At 44.3% G+C, this 22,694-nt stretch overlaps 1 protein-coding gene across 5 annotated transcripts in view; it reads right to left on the reverse strand.

Moving 5' to 3' along the window:
* akap13 (A-kinase anchoring protein 13) overlaps positions 1–22,694 on the reverse strand; it is a 561,754-nt gene that overhangs the window by 46,986 nt on the left and 492,074 nt on the right. For 4 of the 5 annotated variants that reach the window (XM_072278084.1, XM_072278081.1, XM_072278085.1 and 1 more), the window contains 9 exons: positions 20,563–20,629; positions 18,000–18,129; positions 17,316–17,428; positions 15,800–15,976; positions 13,908–14,158; positions 11,851–11,976; positions 11,629–11,746; positions 8,412–8,660; positions 7,913–7,989 (listed from right to left, as the gene is read on the reverse strand). In XM_072278084.1, the coding sequence (XP_072134185.1) occupies positions 7,913–7,989; positions 8,412–8,660; positions 11,629–11,746; positions 11,851–11,976; positions 13,908–14,158; positions 15,800–15,976; positions 17,316–17,428; positions 18,000–18,129; positions 20,563–20,629 (1,308 nt within the window). The remainder of the gene's footprint in view (positions 1–7,912; positions 7,990–8,411; positions 8,661–11,628; positions 11,747–11,850; positions 11,977–13,907; positions 14,159–15,799; positions 15,977–17,315; positions 17,429–17,999; positions 18,130–20,562; positions 20,630–22,694) is intronic. The other variant, XM_072278087.1, reaches the window with a different exon arrangement.

The following is a 22,694-nucleotide window of genomic DNA, read 5'->3' on the forward strand; positions in this document are numbered from 1 at the left end:
CCAAGTGTCTGTAATAGGGTGAGTTTTCAGGGTGACATATTTACCACGTGCAGGTGGATCTTCCAGTAGACTCACCATTCTGGCTGCTACCACATAGCAAAATTTGATATCGTCCGTGGTGATTTCTCGCAGCACAAGCTGGGCATCTGTTCGTGCAAACCACGTGGTGGTGTGCTGCTCCCAAAAACTCCAGCAGTTTCAAAGCGACTGGTTGGTCGACGTGTCATTGAGTAAATAATCTGGAATCGTCTGAGAGTGTTGGAGTCACCAATGTAGGATTTTGTGAATAAAACATGCGAGAGTCATTTTATGTGCTTCATAAAAATTGCAGCCCTTTACATCCATTGCGAACAATCCAGAAACAGTTGCCTTGCACTGATGTCATTACGTCAGACCCTGTCTCAAAGTGAACAACTACCAGTCTCTTGTCGCCAATACAACCTTCTACACAGTGGCGTGCAGGGGCAATGGCATCAACACGGGTGATGCCAGCAGGCTCTGTAACCTGATTACAAAGGCTGTCTCTCTTATAGGTGTCAAACTGGACACAATGGAGGCTGTGGTAGAACAAAGGACCCCATGGAAAATCCTGGCAATTCTGGACAATTTTGCTCACCCTCTGCATAACCCCTTGGCTGAACAGAGGAGCACTTTTAGTAATAGACTAAGACAACTGTGCTGCTCCAAACAGTGCTACATGAGGGCATTCTTACCCTCGGCCATTAAGCTCTATAATGAGTCAACCTATAGCCGGGGAAGTTGATGACCTCCCAGCCTTTCCTGTTAGATCATTTGAGATAACTTATTTTTTATTCTTTCTACTTCTCTTCTAACATATGTATTTGGGCACTTGTAATGCTACTGTGCCACTGTAATTTCCCTTGGGATAAAGCATCTATCTAGCTAACTCAATGATGGTGTTGGTGAATTATGTAGAACAGTTTCTATTATGAACACTATGTGTCATCTGTCACCCATTACATTACTCTATAGGCCTAGAGTCTGCTCCCCCATTCTATCTTGGCTGATTTACTATCCCTCTTAACCCCATTCTCTTGCCTTCTTCCCATAACCTTTAACACCCTGAATAATCAAGAACCTATCAACCTCTGTTTTAAATATATCCACTGTTTGGCTCTGCAGCTGTGGCAATGAATTCTGCAGGTTCACAATCCTATCTTGGCCCTTCAACATTCAATAGGTTTCAATCGGATCTCCCACCATTCCTGTAAACTCGGCTCTCCGGTGAAAAATGATGTCGTATCTGTTAAATAGGGGCCGTGGACAATTCTGATTTGATGGAGAATGGACGTGAAATCACAGAGGAACATCTACAGAAATTCTGAAACGCCCGTCCGCTACTGTCGTTACTGTGTGGTCCGGAATCTTTCCGAAGGTAGGCCTCAAAATCCCCGGCCTTGCCTGCTTTTGGCAACTGAGAAGGAGGTCGAATCGTTTGGCAGAGATGCCGCTCAGTACTCGGTGTCGAAGAGCTGATCAGAGCTCGAAGTTTTCGGATGACTCAGAGTCGGATTGTGGTCGGTATGGCAGGGAGAGTTTTTCTTCCCTCTCCCGTCTGCGTGAGATGTGGGACATTTGAGAAACTTTGAACTTTACTGTGTTCACGGACTTTCTTCATCAAGTTATAGTATTGTGCACTGTTGTAACTATATGTTATAATTATGTGGTTTTGTCAGTTTTTTCAGTCTTGGTTTGTCCTGTGTTTCTGTGATATCTCACCGGAGGAAATAATGTATCACTTCTTAATGCATGCATTACTAAATGACAATAAAAGGGGACTATTAAAACGCAAACAACAAGAATTCTGCAGATGCTGGAAATTCAAGCAACACACATCAAAGTTGCTGGTGAACGCAGCAGGCCAGGCAGCATCTCTAGGAAGAGGTACAGTCGACGTTTCAGGCCGAGACCCCTCGTCAGGGCCTACTCCCTCAGTCCCAGCGTTATTCTTCACTCATTTGACAGTGTTGTCTTTAATCTCCTAGGCCGCAAATCCAAACCAATTTCAGCTTTGGAATTACACCTTAAATTGGGCTAGTGTATGGTAATAACAGACACAACTCCATTCCCCAATAACTTTAAAAGTAATGGGGCTGAATAACCCACAGCATTTCCAGAAAAGAGAGAACTAAATAAACATTTCTGCTTGGTTTACATTGTCAGTAATGCTGCACTTAGCAGCACATAGGAACTGCTTGCAGACTCAACAATTTACACACTGCTTGCTCGGCAGGAATTCCAGCAGGTGGCCACTCCAGCAAGTGGCCTCTCCCGCACGCAGTACAACGGCCTTGGTTGATGCAAGAACTTCAAGGGTGTGGGGCAAGTTTGCTTGTCTCCAGCACAGCGGGGATTTGTGCTTTGTGACCTTGTCTCCACTGCACCACGGCCCAAAGAGCTCGAGCAGCCATGTTTCAGCAGAGAGGTGAGATGTCAAGCGTCTGTGGGTGAGAGTGAAGTGTGACACTGAAGAAGACTTCAAACGAAAAGAACAAAATGCTCGTTACTGGCATCCTTGCCTCCCCCTACCTTTCTAAAGAGTCCTTGTTATTCTTATACCTTGTTATTCCTCTTGTTTTGCACTATATTTGCAAGTTTCGGCCACCTTTACGCCTTATGCTGCTGCAAAACAACATGTTTCACCTCATTAAAGTCAGCGATATTATTTTGTGACTGTTGTTCCTCTCCGTGCCTTGTGGCGCACTGGGTGGTAACCTTGCCATTTCATTAGCAAGCGTCTGTTTTTTTATGAGGCCGAGTTGCTAGCTCAGTGCTCAGCCTGAGCGTGGATGGAAAGCAGGGAGCCAGCCGGATTTGAACCCGGGACCAGTTGCCCCAACGTCCGGTGCATGTGCCGCTACACCAACAGCAGTCTATTTTGTGACTTGTATTATGCTGCATCACAACAATATGTACTGTATTGTAACTACACAGCACGTGTTGTGTGTGACTATATGCACTGTGTTTTGTACCTTAGTCCCAGAGGAACACTGTTTCATTTAGTTGTACACGTGTCTGGTTGAATGAGTTAAACTTGAACTTGATAATAAATCTGATCCTTTTCACAGGAGGGAGCGTACAAATTGCCCAACACATTTCCATCAAATATTCAAAGTACATTTATTATCAAAGTTCCCACAGGAAACAAAGAAAACTGTGGAACCCATTCAAAGAACAACATTAAACCAACTCTGTGCAAAAAAAAAACAAAAATAGCAACTCAAAAAAACAAGTGAAAAACACAAAACATAAAACACAAAATTGAAAGAGTCCAGGCATATTCAGTTCATCTCAGTATTCTTTTACTGGTCTAATCAGATTGTCTGCCGATATTGACTGAGGGTTAAACTTTGGCTAAGGCATGTTGCTGAACTCCCTGGTTCTACCTGTAAGTAATACCAGGAATTCCCCCACACCCCCTTCCCCATCAGTAGCAGAACAAAGGGACTTGGTTTTACATCTCATCTGACAAAGCATCAGGCCATCTCCAGGATATGAATGCCTGTGCGTAGACCTTTAGTTATTAATATTACATATTTAAATACACAGGGTGGTAACAGGCCCTTCTGATCCAACAAGCTCAAATACACCTTGTGACCAATTAACCTACTAATCTGTATATCTTTGGAAAGTGTGCAAATATTTGAATACGAAGGAATACGTGAAGAGTACATGGACACATGAACGAGCTCCCATAATATTATTAAGTTCACGAGCCTGACCTATAGAGTCATAGAAAAGTACAGCACAGAAACAGGACCTTCGGCCCATCCACTCTGTGCTGAACTATTTAAGCTGCCTAGTCCCACCAACCTGCACCAGAACCATTGCCCTTCATGCCCCTCCCATCCATGTACCTATCTAAACTTCTTTTAAACGTTGAAATCGAGCTTCCATGTGCCATTTGTGCAGGCAGCTTGTTCCACATTCTCATGAGTGAAGAAGTGTCCCCTCACATTCCCCCTCAACATTTCACCTTTCACCCTTAACCCATGACCTCTAGCTGTAGTCCTTCCATTCATATGAATGAATATTGTGCATATTCCTACAAATTCACTCTCTCTCTCTCTTTCACTGATTTTCCTTTTTTTACACACGTATTTCTAGTTTGCTCAGTTGAGCAAGCCCAGTACGATCTCACGTCTTTGCAATAGCAGCTGCACAGGCCTTCCTGTTGCAGTGCCACATACATTACTAAGCAGGCAGAAATGAACTCTGTTTAACCCCTCATTCAAATCAGCCTTGATCGGATTGCTGGAAGAGTCTGGGGAGATTAATTAGCCTCCTACTTCTCTTTTGAACAACACTTACAAAAAAATAATTCTATTAGGATCAGTTCTTTCAAAGAAAAACACCCTGCTTCCACCCAAAACAGATGTTCATCCTGTCTGACCTCTCCCCTCCCCACCACTCCCCAACTCACAGACACACTCTTATCCTGCACTGGTCACTTTGCATCTTCTATCGCTGCTGTTTCACATATTTATGCGATTGCCTGTTTTATTATAATAGTGTCAGGAACATTATATTGTCTCACCTCTCACTTTCTGTCAACCTGTCAACCTTCAGGTCAGTCACTCAGGGTCTTGTGCCGATAATATTCTGTGACTTTACGGTCCTGCACATAAATTCGAGCACTTAACTTTTTAAAAATGTAAGCGCAATATTTCAAATTAAACCGGGTAAACTAAGCTGGTTATAGCTCTTCTGTCTTCGAGCTAAAGTGCAGACATTATATGTGTTTTGTCATCGTCGTCGTGGCTATCCCTTGAGGTCAAGGATGATGGTCTTCGTTCTGTTGATCTACTTATGGGCTCTCAAGTGGCTTATGAGTCCAATCTTGGCTTTGAAAGTTCTTCCGCATTCAGGACAGGTAGTTCCAGATGGCAGATCGGGCTGTGATTATTGCTGCCTCTCTTTCCATTTTCTTCTCTTTTCTTCTAATTCTGCACATCTGTTGGCTTCGAAAGTTGCTGTTCCTTCCCAGATGATGGCTTGCCAGAGTTTCCTGTCCTTGGCATTGGTTTCCTAATTGATGATGTCAATGTTACATTTCTTCATGTTGGCTTTTAAGACATCTTTGAATCTTTTCTGTTGTCCGCCTCTTTTACGTTTGCCTTCTTTAAGCTGGGAGTAGAAGATTTGTTTCGGCAGACGCTCGTCTTTCATCCGAACAACATGACCGCTCCATCTTAGTTGGTTCTTGATGATGTAGGCTTCAATGCTTGTTGTCTTTGCTTCATTTAGCACGCTGACGTTGGTTCTTCTATCTTCCCAGCTGATATTTAAGATGTTTCGAAGACAGCGTTGATCGAACTTTACAAGTGCCTTCAGATGTCGTCAGTATGTTGTCCAGGTTGTTTTGTACCCGCTGGCTGTAATGTCAGTTATTACTCCAGGTCACCGCTCTTTTTGCTGAGTCAGAGATTGATAAGCCTCAGCTGCCATTCCAAGAATTAAAAACACAAACTGAGCCTTTAAAGCAACACTTAAGGGAGTCCTTCACTGGCAGATGCCATCTATAGATGCTGAGACACAACTGCTGACACTAGAAACTCAGATGGGGATGAAGTGTCATATAGGAGTGAGATAGATTGGCTGGTTGAGTGGTATTGCAACAATGACCTTGAACTCAACATCTGTAAGACCAAGGAGCTGAATGGGGAATTCAGGATGGGGATTTAGTACAAAGAATCATCAAAGAATCTAACAAGTTTCTACAGATGTAGCGTGGAGAACATTCTGATGGTTACATCACCATTTGATACGGAGGAGCCATTGCACAGGAGCGGAAAAGGCAGCCGAGGGTTGTAATCTCAATGATCATAGATGTTAATCTCCCCAGCATTGAGGACATCAAGAAGCAGTGCCTCAAAAAGGTGGCATCAATCATTAAGGACCCCATCACCGAGGACATGATTACTTCTCATTACTACCTTCAAGGAGGAAGTACAGAAGCCTGAAGCTACACACTCAACATTTCAGGAACAGTTTCTTTCCCTCTGCCCTCAGATTTATCAACTGTCCATGAATCCATGGATACTACCTCACTCTTTTTGTTCTCTGTTTGCATTACTTATATTGATATTTTCTACATATATTTTTTTATTGCAACAGATAGTATATTCAACATATTACACTGTACTGCTGCTGCAAAATGACAGATTTCACAAAGTGTCAGCGATATTAGACCTGATTCTGACTCTGCTCTCTGTTAACTCATGCACAGGATGTTGGAAAGGCCGGATTTGGAACACTGTGCTCCATTTTGGTCACCATTCTTCAGAAATGATACAATTAAACTGGAAGGAGTGCAGAACAAATTTAAGACGATGTTACCAGGACTTGAGAGATGGAAGGAGGTTGAGCAACTTCGGACATTTTTCACTGGGGCGCAGGAGACTAGGGGTGATCTTACAGAGGTGCATAAAATCGTGAAGGGTGCAGATGGGTCAATGCGCACAGTGATTTCCCAGGGTTGGGATATCAAGAACTAGAGGGCAGAGGTTAAAGTGAGAGGAGAAAAATTTAATAGGATAATGGGGTGTATTATTTTTCACCCAGAGGGTGGTCAGTTTATAGAATGAGCTGCCAGAGGAAATGATTCAGGCAGAACTTGTAAAAACTTTTAAAAGATACTTGGACAGGTTTATGAATGGTGAAGGTTTAGAGGGGTATAGGTCAAACTCAGACATATGGAACTAGCTTATATGAGCATCTACCAGTCCTCTAGGTTCGAGGGTTCAGCTCAAGACTAACAACCCTGACTGGTCAAAAAAACTGCTACGGAAACAGGAATGAAGAATCTGTCTACATCTGAGTCGCCAAGAACAGACAAAAATGAAGGACCTCCATTGCTGCCCTAATGTCTTATCTGGTATGGACCAGTTGCACTGAAGGGCCTGTTTTCACGCTGTATGACTCTAGTTGTGACAGATCCAACAGCATTGCTTTGAAGCAGGGCAGTGAAGTGATCATGGCCTCCTCTGCTACTAATTATCTCTCAATTATCCTTATAAAACCAGACTGGATAGTTATCATCAGCTTGCTTGTGGCAGCTGACTAGGCACAAATTGGTTGCGATTCCTGTGACCTACTGACGGTCCTGTTGAAGGTTCTCGGCTTAAGACATAGGCTGCTTATTCCTTCCCAAAGATTCCGCCTGACCTGCTGAGTTCCTCCAGCATTTTGTGAGAGTTGCTCTGGATTTCCAGCAACTGCAGAACCCCTTCTATCTACAACATTGACTGCGTTTCAGAAGTACAGTCCTTTGCAAAAGTTTTAGGCAAATATACATAGTTATGATGCCTAAGACTTTTGCACAGTACTGTAGTAATTTTATGTATTGTACTGCTGTCGCAAAAAAAAATCATGACATATGTGAGTGATGATAAACATGATTCCGATATGAGTCTCTATTGCGGACTGAGTGGGAAGGGGGCAGGGAGAGGGGAATCAAGGTTGGGAAAATGGGGGGAAAATAGTGGGAAGCACCAAAGAGACACTCTGTAATGATCAATAAACTAATTATTTGGAATCAAATGAACTTGCCTGGTTTTTGTGAGGCTGGGTGTGCCTGCATCTGCACCAACCCCCATCCCTGGCACTCCTTCTCTGACACCTGTCCCACACCCCTCCTGCGACGCTCCACCCTCGCCATTCTCAACAAGCTCTCGCTAGCTTTACAAACTCACTCACCGCTCTACATTGACAAGTACAAAAGTCTTAGGCACCTTCTAGCTATAAGAATCTGCCTAAAGCTTTTGCACAGTACTGTATCTCCTTGGCTAAAAGCACTGAGATATACTGAAAGGGCTTTAGTTTGTAACAAGTAACACTGCGGTGATGTGGAACAGAAAATGACCAAGGAAAGTTATAAATTCCAACTTACCAGTGAAGCAAAGGTATACTTCTGATCCTTCTCTTGAAGAAACACAAGCATATCGGACAGCAGCACAGCCAGGACTTCTGTAAGAGAAGAAGCAGAATATTAATACTCAGTGAGTGCAAGAACAACCATTTTCACCAGCACAATGTAATGGCCACCTGTTCTGTGAAGGTTAGGCTGAGTACACGCCCCTGTCGATCAACGCTGCTGAGGTGGAGATGGCTGAGAGCTTTATGTCTTAAGGGGCTTACTGCAGAACAAATGAAAATTATGGAGAACCTCTTCCCCCCACCACCGCCCCCCAGTGGATACTACTGATGCATACTTCTAGCACTTGGTAGGATCAAGCTGATGTCACTGGGATACGATACGGGAGAGGTCGTCTTCAAACTAGCATCACAGAGTGTGCTCTTCGAACAAGAGATCTTCATTATCGATGGGCCTTAGTGTAACCCAACCAGCACCCACTGGATGTCACCATGGAATAGAGCAGATGATGTACCCTTTAGCCTTCCTGCTGCTGCTTTCAACGTGACAGGTCCATCGTGTACCAACTTTCTTCGTATCAGATCTTCCTTTGCAAACATCTGGCCACTCTTCAGCCTCATGATGGCTTTGGTCTCGGTTCTGCTATGGATCTCCTGGAGTCTGGTTTTCTTCTCATACTCATTTACCTTGTGGTCCACTGCAGCAATCACCTCCTTAATCATTGCCAGTGCTTTGGTGAGGTCAGTGTAATCGTCTTCGTTTTCTGCAGAGAGTAATTAGCACAGGGTCAGAATGAATTATTACCACATCTTAATCAGAAATGCACAAGGACTTCCTCACCCAAAGAGGGTACAAGGAGACTGGGACCTTCTACTTGAATGTGTAGAGGACATAAAAAAACACACAAAATCCTGGAGGAACTCAACAAGTCAGGCAGCATCTATGAAGAGGATGAAACAGATGAAGTCTCGGGCCAAGACCCTTCATCAGGAATACTGAAGAGAAGGAAACAGAAGATCCTTCATCATTCTTGGATGAATCTGACGAAAGGCCTTGGCCCAAAACGTTGACTATTTCCTCCTCTTCATAGACGCTGGCCGAACTGTGTTTATAATCATATCAGGATCTCTTCCATTAATGAAGACATAGAATCTCTCTCCACTTCCCGGATGAAGTGCTAAGAAGCAGAGCTGGCTTAAACAACACCACAATATTTGGCACTGATAAACTGTGCCAACAGCCACCTGCCAGACTGTAAGTTGCCACAATACAGGAAAACAAGAATAACCCACTGAACGGATAAGGTGTAGAAGAGATCCACCAGGACGTTTTAAAGATTCAAAGTACATTTATTATCAAGGTATGCACAGAATACAACTCGAAGTTCCATCCTCCTACAGGCAGCCAGGAAGCTAAGAGACACCATGGAAACCTTTCAGGATGACATCAAACACCCAACGCATGAAAAAACAACAAATCTCGCAATTGGGCAACACACAGAATGTCAAACGTCAAAACAGAAGTCCAGTTGCATTCAACACACATCAAAGTTGCTGGTGAATGCAGCAGGCCAGGCAGCATCTGTAGGAAGAGGTGCAGTCGACGTTTCAGGCCGAGACCCTTCGTCAGGACTAACTGAAGGAAGAGTGAGTAAGGGATTTGAAAGTTGGAGGGGGAGGGGGAGATCCAAAATGATAGGAGAAGACAGGAGGGGGAGGGATGGAGCCAAGAGCTGGACAGGTGATAGGCAAAAGGGGATATGAGAGGATCATGGGACAGGACACAGTATATCACCCCAGTCGACTCACAGGTGAAGTGTTGCCTCACCTGGAAGGACTGTTTGGGGCCCTGAATGGTGGTAAGGGAGGAAGTGTAAGGGCATGTGTAGCACTTGTTGCGCTTACACGGATAAGTGCCAGGAGGGAGATCAGTGGGGAGGGATGAGGGGGACGAATGGACAAGGGAGTTGTGTAGGGAGCGATCCCTGCGGAATGCAGAGAGAGGGGGGGAGGGAAAGATGTGCTTAGTGGTGGGATCCCGTTGGAGGTGGCAGAAGTTACGGAGAATAATATGTTGGACCCGGATGCTGGTGGGGTGGTAGGTGAGGACCAGGGGAACCCTATTCCTAGTGGGATGGCGGGAGGATGGAGTGAGAGCAGATGTACGTGAAATGGGGGAGATGCGTTTGAGCAGAGTTGATAGTGGAGGAAGGGAAACCACTTTCTTTAAAAAAGGAAGACATCTCCCTCGTCCTAGAATGAAAAGCCTCATCCTGAGAGCAGATGCGGCGGAGACGGAGGAATTGTCCCTCGTCCTAGAATGAAAAGCCTCTTCCTGAGAGCAGATGCGGCGGAGACGGAGGAATTTCCCTTACACTTCCTCCCTTACCACTATTCAGGGCCCCAAACAGTCCTTCCAGGTGAGGCAACACTTCACCTGTGAGTCGACTGGGGTGATATACTGCGTCCGGTGCTCCCGATGTGGCCTTTTATATATTGGCGAGACCCAACGCAGACTGGGAGACCGCTTTGCTGAACATCTACGCTCTGTCAGCCAGAGAAAGCAGGATCTCCCAGTGGCCACACATTTTAATTCCACATCCCATTCCCATTCTGACATGTCTATCCACGGCCTCCTCTACTGTAAAGATGAAGCCACACTCAGGTTGGAGGAACAACACCTTATATTCCGTCTGGGTAGCCTCCAACCTGATGGCATAAACATCGACTTCTCTAACTTCCGCTAATGCCCCACCTCCCCCTCGTACCCCATCTGTTACTTATTTTTATGCACACATTCTTTCTCTCACTCTCCTTTTTCTCCCTCTGTCCCTCTGAATATACCTCTTGCCCATCCTCTGGGTCCCCCCCCCCCGTCTTTCTTCCTGGACCTCCTGTCCCATGATCCTCTCATATCCCCTTTTGCCTATCACCTGTCCAGCTCTTGACTCTATCCCTCCCCCTCCTGTCTTCTCCTATCATTTTGGATCTCCCCCTCCAACTTTCAAATCCCCTACTAACTCTTCCTTCAGTTAGTCCTGACGAAGGGTCTCGGCCTGAAACGTTGACTGCACCTCTTCCTAGAGATGCTGCCTGGCCTGCTGCGTTCACCAGCAACTTTGATGTGTGTTGCTTGAATTTCCAGCATCTGCAGAATTCCTGTTGTTTCCAGTTGCACTCAGTTTAGTTTAGTTCAGCTATTTGCCTTTAGCCCACTGCAAGCAGCAGGGCAAACTATTCTTTGCTGAAGCGCCCGAGACCCTATCGATCACCCCAATCAAACTGAAAAAGACTTGGGAGTGTGCGGGTCATTTCTGAGGAGAGGTGGAATGGACTCCATTTGTTTTCCCCAGAGCACAGGAGATTAAGGAGTGACCTCATAGACATGTGCAAAATTATGAAGAGCATAGATCAGGGAGATAGGAGGAAACTTGCTCACTGCAGATTTGTCTAAAATGAGAGGACACAGGATTAGGATGAGGGACAAGAGGTTTGAACGGGTTCTGAGGAAGAATTTTTTTTTTCACCCAGAGGATAGTTGGACTCCGAAACACACTGCCTGAGGGGGTGAAGGAGAAGGGGACTCTCACAACATCTAGATGAGCATTTGAGGCACCAACACATAAGGATTCGGACCAAGTGCTGGTACACGGGGTGAGTGTAGATTGGTATTTGAAGGTTGCAATGGATATGATGAATTGAAAGTTCTGCTTCTGAACTGTAGCTGTTTACCTTTGGTAAGATGGATAATCCTCTGGACAATCACGGGATACTTGGTAATCCTTTGAGTAACCAGTAATATACATTCCTGGATCCCTAATCTTCGAACTATGGAACTAGACATTTTTTTCTGGAAGGGTAAAAACAAGACATTTCAGAGCAATGATCCAAACAGGCAGATAATAAACAGTTTCTGTACAGACTGCTGGTCAGTTGACCAAAACATGCACATACCCGCACAAATGTCTGGAATTTCTTCTCTCTTGCTAACAATTCCTTGTAAAAGTTTACAGCGTCGTTGTGCTGCCCACAGAATTTTCCATAGGTCTTTTTCAATCGCTCGGCACTGGGTCCAGAGAACTGTCAAATTAAACATCAGGCTGTTAGGAAGGATAACAGCTGGCCCCTTTGTGGAATTAGATTTACAGGGACTAAATTGCCATCTAAAGACAAATGCATTATATATTAAAAAAACTGACAGTGCAAAAGCTTCACAGAGTTGGTTGTAAAGTGGGAAAAGTATAGCTGGCATTTCACCCACAAACCGTGGGGCAGGACAGTAGCATAGCGGTTAGCACAGCGCTTTACGGTACCAATAACCTGGGTTTAATTCTCACCACTGTCTGTAAGGAGTTTGTACGTTTTCCCCGAGACCATGTGGGATTTCTCTGGGTGCTCTAATTTCCTTCCACAGTCCAAAGATGTACTGGTTGGTTGGTTAATTGGTCATTGTAAATTGTCCCGTGATTAGGATTAAATCGGGGGATTACCGGGTGGCGCGACTTGAAGGGCCGGCAGCGCCTGTTTCACACTTGCATTCATTGGTCAGGACATTTAGTACGGGCTTGGAACATCGCATTACAGCTGTAGAAGTTGATGGCGAGACTGCACTTGGAGTAGTGCATGTAATTCTGGTTATCTAGCTGGGGGAAGGATGTCATTAAGCAGGAAAGGGTGCAAAAAAGATTAATGAGGATGTTACCACACCTGGAGGGCGTGACTTACCTCTGACATCCTCCTATACTTTCCTCCAATTACCTTAAAAGGATGTCCAATGCCACCCTCAGAAAAATCAATAGCTGTCCACTTTATCTATGCATTTATCAATTTAAACACTTCTACCACTCTCCTTCATTCTAACGAGGAAAGCCCTAGCTTGTTCAAGTATTCCTCATAAAATATACTCTCTAATCCAGGCAGTATTCTGGTAAATCTTTGCTGCACCTTCTTTAAAGCTTCCACATTCTTCCTATAATGAGGTAACCAGAACTGAACACAATGCTCCAAATGTGGTCTAACAAAAATTCTACAGAACTGCAACATTATCTCACGGCTCTTGAACTCAATCCCCCAATTACTGGAGGCCAGCATATATTAACTTGCAACTTTGAGGGAACTATGGACTTGGACCCCAAGGTCTATGGTGGCCTCTATTTGGCATGACATCTAAAATTCTGACAAACTTCTATAGATGTGTGGTGGAGAGTATATTGCATTACAGCCTGGTATAGGAACACCGATGGCCTTGAACAGAAAATCCTTCTAAAAGTAGTAGACATGCCCCAGTCCATCACAGGCATCCCCACCATTGACCACATCTACATGAAGTGTTGTCGCAGGAAAGCAGCGTGCAGTATCAGGGACCCCTGAACCCAGGACATGCTCTCTTCTTGCTGCTGCCATCAGGAAAGTGGTACAGGAACCTCAGGACTCACATCACCAGGTTCAGGAATACTAATTACCCCTCAACCATCAAGATCTTGAATCAAAGGGGATAACTTCACTTGCCCAATCATTGAAATGTTCCCACAACCTATGGACTCACTTTCTTCATTTCATGTTCACGATATTTATTGCTTATTTATTTATGACTATTATTTCTTGCCTTTTGTATTCGCACTGTTTTGTATCTTTTGCTCACTGGTTAAACAGTCAAGTCGGTGTGGTCTTTCTTTGATTCTATTGTGGTTATTATTCTATTATGGATTTATTGAGTATGCCTGCAGGAAAGTGAACCCCAGGGTTGTATATGGTGATATAAATGTACCCTGACAACGAATTTACTTGGAACACTGAACATTCCAAAGACATATGGTTAGGGTTAGTGAGTTGTAGGCATGCTATGTTGGCACTGGAAACATGACAACACTTGTGGACTGCCCCCAGCACATCCTCGTTGATTTGATTTGACGCAAAATGACCCATTTTAGTTGTGTTTAGATAAACGTGTGACAGATAAAGATAGCATTTCTTTGAATTGATGGTATGATGTTCCAATGTATCTCACTTACCTGATTCACCAAAATATCCCCAATCTTTTTAATGATGAAATTCCGGTCACTGTTTTCCACCATAGATTCTTTCTTCCTCTCCAGAATTCGACTGAAAAACTGCGTGTGGATGTCGATCAGATCCTCCAGGCAGGGAAAGATGCGGTCTACCGTCGAGGTTTCCAACTGCAGCTCTTTCGACATCCCCTTGCTGTAGACATCAGACATGATCTTCAATGTGCGGAGGTGGTGCATTTCTGTCTGCATCAGCTCTGTGGAGACAGATGTGCAACCAGTCAAACGTTACATCAGCGCAACACACATTAAGTGGCACTGCTGTCTTGCATGCCTGAGGAGGGCTAAGGCACCGGTGACCCCTGTTTCCATCCAGGGGGTCAGTGTGGACATGGTGGAGGATTACAAATACTTGGGGATACGAATTGACAATAAACTGGACTGGTCAAAGAACACTGAGGCTGTCTACAAGAAGGGTCAGAGCCGTCTCTATTTCCTGAGGAGACTGAGGTCCTTTAACATCTGCCAGACGATGCTGAGGATGTTCTACGAGTCTGTGGAGGCCAGTGCGATCATGTTTGCTGTGGTGTGCTGGGGCAGCAGGCTGAGGGTAGCAGACACCAACAGAATCAACAAATTCATTCGTAAGGCCAGTGATGTTGTGGGGATGGAACTGGACTCTCTGACGGTGGTGTCTGAAAAGAGGATGCTGTCTAAGTTGCATGCCATCTTGGACAATGTCTCCCATCCACTACATAATGGACTGGTTGGGCACAGGAGTACATTCAGCCAGAGACTCATTCCACCGAGATGCCACACTGAGCGTCATAGGAAGTCATTCCTGCCTGTGGCCATCAAACTTTACAACTCCTCCCTTGGAGGGTCAGACACCCTGAACCAATAGGCTGGTCCTGGACTTATTTCCATCTGGCAAAATTTACATATTATTATTTAATTATTTATGGTTTTATATTGCTATTTTTATACTTTATTCTTGGTTGGTGCAACTGTAACGAAACCCAGTTTCCCTCGGGATCAATAAAGTATGACTATAACTACGACAACCCTGACCTTCGGTGCTGCAAGTGGAGCTGTGCACATGGACCACATGGGCTGTGTCCGAGTGCTCTGGTTCCCCTCGACTCCTATAGTAATGTGTGGGTTGGCAGGTCAGAACCACTATCCCCATGACTTAGAAATTCACCCTCCTCCTCTGTATTCAATTAATGAAATCCCTCCTTTGGACATCCTAATGATTTGCGGGTTGGCAGATTAGAACCTCTATGTCGCCTGGTAACTTATTACTAAATTCACCTCCTCCTGCGTGCTCAGTTAGTGGAAACTCTCCTTTGGTTTTCTCACCCAGGATTGGTCCCAGCTGAACCAAAACCTTTCAATTAAACCTGCACGTCCTTCCTTGCTCCGTTCAGCCTCACCACTCTCACTGCAAGGGCAAGTTGGAGGGAGCTTCTGAACTTCAGGGAGAGTTGTGTTGCAGAGAGAGATTAACTCAATTAAGAGACAATCACATGTGATTCTGCAGAATAGATGAGGGATACAGCTGTGAGAGAGTGTGTGTGCAAGGGAGTGGGAGGGAGGCTGAGAGGGAGGGAGGGAGGGAGCGATTGAGTGGGGGGAGGGAAAAGAGGGAGAATGAGAGAGAGCAAGAAAGTATGAGCATGTAGACAAAAGAGAACAAGTTTGTGCGTGTGTGTAGATGAAAGAGACCATTAGGGGAGGTGGTGGGGGGAGAAGGGGGGAGGTGGCGGGGAAGTGGGGAACGTAGTGGGACAAGGAGGGTGCAAAGGGTGAAGAAGCGGAGGAGGGGAAGGTGGTGAGGAATGAAGGGGAAGGGGTTATAAGGAGTCATAATTTAAAATTAGAATATAAACATTTACCATAGATAACATCCTGTCGTTTAATTACTTCCTTCTTCTGTTGCCTCACAAACTTGTTGTCAACAACCAGACTCCAGGAGTCAGCTTCCAGCTCTTTAGCGTCTGCCTCGAACTCACCCATCAGCTGTCCGTCCATGACGTCCGTACCTATGGGCACGTGGAACGCAAGTGCAGAGTCTGACAATAAACACCAGCGTCCAATATCATTGTAACTGCACACCATAATAGCCACAAGCACGCTCCTGGCAATAACGCTTCTAAGATCGACACTCATTCCCCATTTTGGTGAGCAGGAAGATGGCAGCAGTCTCACAAGGTGGTGCATTACTAAAGCTGAGCATAGTGGACGGGGTTTGGGTGGTGGAGTCGTGGGTGGGGTGAGCAACTCTGGGGGCAAAGATTATAAACATGAGAGATTCTGCAGGTGAAGGAAATCCATGATAACACACACAAAATGCTGGGGGATCTCGGCAGGTCAGATAACAATCTAATGCAGGGGTTCCCAACCTGGGTCTATAGACCCCTTGTGGTACTGGACTACAGCATAAAAACAGGATGGGAACCCCTGATCTAAGGAGAGGAATTAACTGTCGATATTTTGGGCAGAGACCCTTCGTGAGGATTCACGATGGGCTGGATTGTAACTACATGTGCTGTATGTGACTGTAGGTGCTTGTTTTACAATTTGGCCCTGGAGGAGCACTGTTCTGTTTAGCTGTACAGATGTGTATGGTTAAATGACAATTAAACTTAATTTTTTTCCAAATGAGACCTTCGGAAAACATTACAATATTATTCAAGGGGGTTACCAATAGAGTATAATCTTTGTTAAAAGATATGCAGGACCTGACTTAGAGAGTAAGGTTTTGTGTCCCTGGTATCACTGGTTGATGTCAGTGATTGGGAAGAATGGATGATGGAGTCCCTGGTATCAGATTTTGGAGTGACAACTGCGAGCACTGGCATCTTAACCAGATAAAAACATTAATGACCTTCATGGAAGCAGCAAATTATCTTAGAGCATCAAGCAATCATTCACAAGCCACGGACAGCTGGATTCTGTTATAGTCTTTGTTCAGAGGAGTGGTTCCCAACCTTTTTATGCCATGAACCAATACTATTAAGCAAGAGGACAATGGACCCCAGGTTGGGAAGCACTGGTTTAGAGAGATATGTGTTGTCTTCGATTGGTAACTAACATCCAGAAGTTCACCCTTAGTCACTGGTGCAAAAGTAGAATCATCAAATATAGTCCCATTCTATTGAGTTAAATAGAATTTGAAGAGTGAATTAGAAATTACAGCCACAATACCACATGTTTGCAGAGGAAACCATGGCTGAATTTCTTATATTATAAAATTATTATGTTATATATTATTATTTTCTTAATAATTTTAATATCAAATGGAGATTCTGCTTTCTCTCCTGACCATGACATTAGTGCAGTTGCGTGGATTTTAGCCCCCAAAAATGCAAGCCCCACATAGACCCCCACCTCACTCAACACTCCCCTTACCTTCATCCGTCAGCGACTCCATCGACTCCGTGGCTGTTTTTATCTGGTTCAGAGAGTCAGTCGACTGAGACAAGGCCCTCCATGAACCAAGGGAGGTTTCGTCAATCGCAGGCCTAGACAGGGCGAGGGATGCACAGGGAAACTAGTCAACATGAGGGAGGGAATAAGATGAAGTATCACCCCCTTGAAACTATGTCTTACTGTGCCTCTTGACGGCTTTCTGGGTGCAAGAATTCTACCGCCGCACTATGGAAATGTAGAAGAATCAATGGTGTCAAACTAGTTGGGGTCAACGCAAAAGCATCTGGGTTTCAAGAGCTGGTAAACCCCTGGGGTATAGTGGGTGGGTGGGTGTGGGGAGATAAATTAGTTTTGTTCCTCTCCTGATTCACATCGTGCAAAACCTTTTCATTCCTACACTCATAGTCAATGCTTTCCACACTGTTCTATTAGATTTCTACACATCAATAGGACTGTTGACACTCATGTGGCCCTCTGGGGTGGTACACTACTACAATAAGTGGGGAGCTTCTTCACTCTCCTGTAGCAGAAGAACTCTATACTATGGTCCTTCTCCACCAAGCCCTTGTGGTGGCTGCACCAATCTTCAGTGCATCCCTCAGATTGTACTCCTGCAGCCTGGAATGTGCATCCCTCCATGAATATCTTAATGGCCAAACTTACCCTGCGATATTGGCTATTGACACGCTCTTGGAAAGTGATCGGTACAGGGGCATTCTTCTATTAGGAGCAATCAATATGTTGTCATCTGGTAGGATTATGGCTGACCGTGGACGTTCTCTAGCTTGCAGTGCTACATGTATAGAACAGAAACACAGCAGGTAATTACGTCAAATGCCATGCTACTGGTAAATATCACCACAATGACAGTGCAAGTTTAAGGTCATCAATTGTTAAACAAAATATCTCTGAATTCCATGGAAACATATCATCCACTCTGAAACCACAAATCTAAATCTTCCATTTGCAATCATTTTAGCCTGCTGAAAGAAACCTATGCAAATAAGGATTTAAATGAACCCTTTCTAAATTTAGTGAGGAAACAAACTGGCGGGCCGAGCAGCATCTGCCAGGGTGAAAGGGACCGCTGATATTTCAGATTGAGATCCTTCATCAGGACTCATAACGTTGACAATTCTTTTCACCCCGCAGATGCTGCTCGACTTGTTCAATTGTTCCAGCAGGTTGTGCTTTCGCCACAGATTCCAGCATCCCTCACGCCTCCAGGATTAGCAAGTTCTGCGTGGCTCATGAGTAAACAGGAAACCCGAGAATAAGGAAGACCACCATAGCCTTCGAGGACATCACTACCCGGATTCAGGTATTGCTGACTGTCCTTGGACCTTATTACCAGGCTTCTAGAACTGCAAGTAGTCAAAGATCTATACCTGAGAGCCCTTGTTATAATGAGCTATTGACCAATTAGGTTTCAGAACTAGAGGATAGAAATCTTTAACTAATCATATCTATAAACCAGACAGCAGCCAGTCCCATTCCAGAAATTCAACCGGATTCTGTGTGTGGACAATTGACCTCAAATCAGGTGCCCAATGTGTCAATTTTGTTTCGAACCCCAACCAATCACTTCTGCCAAACAAAAACCTTGGTCACCCTTAGCTATTCTTCCAAAGCAAACTAAAGATAGCATTTCTAAAGACTAAGCAGTTGATCATTCACAAACAAAAAAAAAATCACAGATACAATCATTAAATCCTGCCCTCCAAGTTTCCAATATCTATTCTCCTAACATCAGAAAACCAAGGTCCGAAGCTTCCAGTAAATATTCACATGCATCCTTTCCTGATTTCCAGCCTTCAATGCTAATCCTCAAAGTTCAGTGAATGTCAGTTCTGCATTCAGAGGCTGGTTTTCACTTGGCATCTACTCTTTCTGTGGGACAGCTTATTTTTTAAAAAACTTATTTAGGGATACAGGATGGTAACAGGCTCTTCTGGTCCAATGAGCCAATGCCATCTAGTTACACCCTGATGAATTAGCCTACTAGCCCATACTTCTTTGGAATGTGGGAGGCAGTCTCAGAGACAATATACACATTTCTTACAGACAGTGGCAGGAATTGAACCTGGGTCGCTACCACTGTTATATATAACGTTATGCAAACTGCTGTGCTCTCATGCCATGAATTTCAGTTTGTTCACTGGTCTAATCTAACTGTTTAGTTCTTTCATTGTACTTATCTCTGCCTCTTTTATAACAGGGAAGAAAGGAGTTCAAATAAAAAAAACAAACCAAATTAAAACAGTTGTTAAGGTTCAATTCTTTTTCCATCTTAGTACCTGCACAGAGAATGAAAACTTTGTTCTCAAGGGCATATACACTAAGTGGCCACTCTAGTAGGCTTCACCTGCTTGTTGATGCAAATATCTAATTAGCCAGTCAGGTGGCAGCAACTCAATGCATAAAAGCATGCAGATATGGTTAAGATGTTCAGTTGTTATCCAGACCAAACATCAGAATGTTATCTTAGTAACCTTGACTGTGGAATGATTGCTGGTGCCAGACAGGGTGGATTGAGTATCACAGGAACTGCTGATCTCCTGGGATTTTCACACACACAACAGTGTCGAGAGCTTACAGAGAATGGTGCAAAAAAAAAACCCCAAAAGAATTCAGTGAACAGCAGTTCTATGGGCTAACACCTAGTTAATGAGAGAGATCAGAGGAGAATGGCTGGATTGGTTGAAGCTGACATGAAGGTGACTGTAATTGAAATAATCACACATTACAACAGTGGCATGCAGAGGAGAATCTCTGAATGTACAACATGTCAAACCTTGAAGTGGGTGGGCTACAACAGCTGAAGACCATGAGCATACACTCAGCAGCCACTTTACAAGGCACATGAGGTACCTAATAAAGTGAGCTCTGAGTGAGAAAATCCTACTATAAAACAATAAGCATATTTCTAGTTTGTATGCTATTTTCAATGCATTAAGTCGAGTAGGTATTAGTAACAGATACATTATTTTACCCTTACACTCACTAAACAATCTCTCTAAAAAATCCAAGGTCAAGATTTACAGCTACAGTAGGTAGCTCTTGGGAATTTCTCTCAGCTTACACCTACACAATATTATTACATCACATACTTATCAAACAATGAAATCACCACTATAATACCATGCAAGCTCATTCATCAAGTTAAATATATTAGCATTGGTCAGCCATTTTACGTAGGGAGTTTTGAATACACAGAGATACTTGCGTTTATTCCTCATGGTGACAGAATTGGGTAACGTTGAGGAATCTTGGGCCTGAAGTGTTTTTTGTTGCTGAAATACAGAAATTGGCGCAAGTCAGTGTACCATGTACAGCAATGGAAAATCAACACCTGCCAAGTTAGGCAAGGAGCATTACACCCCACAGAAGTGGGGATCTAAAACGAAATAATATTGAGCAGAAATTAATCCTTTGTATATATCCCCAACCATATCGTAGCCACCATGCTGCGACCAGACATTGTTCTTGTGTCTGAGTCTACTAAGCAAGTGGTGCTGCTGGAGCTGACAGTCCCATGGGAAGATCGCTTGGAAGAAGCCTTTGAAAGGAAGCTTTCCAAGTATGCAGGACTGGTCAGCCAATGTCGGCAGGCTGGATGGAGAGCAAGGTGTCTCCGAGTGGAGGTTGGTTGTATGGGACTCGCAGCCCGTTCCTTAGCCAGAGCCTTCAGCAATTTGGGCATCGAGGGAGAGAGGAAGAGGAGAGCCATCCACAGTACCACCAATGCGGCAGAGAGGGCCTCAGGATGGCTGTGGCTCAAAAGAGGGGAGCCATGGAGTCATAAGTAGCTAGCCATCTGGACACAAGCTGGGGTCTGATCAGCCCTGGCTGAGTCACCTGGAGGAGGGTGTATGATGTTGAAAGACCCGAAACACTTGATGATTCCAGGAACATCACTGAAGATGTGTCCGGAGGCATCAGTAGATGTATGCACACAGCATATTTGACATATTAATAGTGAACGTCAACCAAACTGAACAGAAGTGGAGTTTACATACAGGTGTTACGACAAGTTTTTATCACAAGCAGTAGGGAGTTAGTTTGAACATCAACGATTAGGTGGAGCATCTGACTTCCCAGTCAAGCCTTCACCTGTGCCTTAGAGTCATACAGCCACATGAATGGAAATAGGTCCATCAGACAAATGTCCGCGCTGAAAATGTTGCCCTATGGAGATAGACCCATTTGGCTGTTTTTGGCCCATATCCAACTAAACTTTACCTATCATTGTAACTTCCCAAATGCCTTTTAAATGTTGTAATTGTACCCGTCTATATTCCTCCCTCTGGAAGCTCCTTTTCTCCTCTGCATCAAAAAGGTGCCTCTCAGGTCCTTTGTAAATCCTTCTCCTCTCGCTTTCAATCTACCGCCTCCAAATTTGGAGTCCCCTACCTGGGGCAGAAGTCTGACTATTCACCTTATCCAGTTTCCTTGTGATTTTACTAACCTTTATAGTATCACCCCTCAGCCTTTTGCACTCCATGGAAATAGTACCAGGCCACCCACCTTTATAAGCACAATTCTCTGTTCATAAGACCACAGGAACAGGATCGGGCCATTTGGCTCCTTGAGTCTGCTCCACCATTCCACCATAACTGATTTATTTTCCTTCTCAATCCCATTCTCCTGCCTTTTCCCTGTAATCTTTGACACCCTTACCAATTAAGAACCTACCAACCTCCACCTTAAATATACCCAATGACCTGGTCTCAACAGCCGCCTATGGTAATGAATTCCACAGATTCACAACCTTCTGTCTAAAGAAATTCCTCCTCATCGATGTTCTAATGGGATGCCCTTCCATTCTGAGGCTGTGCTCGCTGGGTTTGGACTCTCCCACTGTCAGAAACATTCTCTGTAAGTCCGCTCTATTTAGGCCTTTCAATATTCGATAAGTTTCAATGAGATCCTTACTCATTCTTCTAAACGCCAGCGAGTACAGGCCCAGAGCTATCATACACTCTTCATATATTAACCCTTTCATTCCCAGGATAATCCTTGTGAACCTCCTCCAATGCCAGCACACCGTTTCTACACAAGGAGCCCCAAACTGCTCAAGATTTGAACTACCAATCCTGTCATTTCAACTTGTCGTCCCACTCTGATATCTGCATTGTTTCAGCAAAGCCTAATGTAAACTGAGGAAGAACACTTCAACCTTTGTCTGGGTATAATGCAGCCATTTTTACTGGATACTGAATTCATCTATTTCAGATAACCAGCCTTTCCTGGTTGTGGCAGCAACTTCAGTTCTGATACAAGATCACCCACTCTCCACAGATTGTTTATTGTGCTGAATCTACTGGATTACCAACATTTGCATTTCCATCATTGATT

The sequence above is a fragment of the Mobula birostris genome, chromosome 14 (assembly GCF_030028105.1).
Source record: "Mobula birostris isolate sMobBir1 chromosome 14, sMobBir1.hap1, whole genome shotgun sequence".
In the NCBI taxonomy this organism is placed as follows: Eukaryota; Metazoa; Chordata; class Chondrichthyes; order Myliobatiformes; family Myliobatidae; genus Mobula; species Mobula birostris.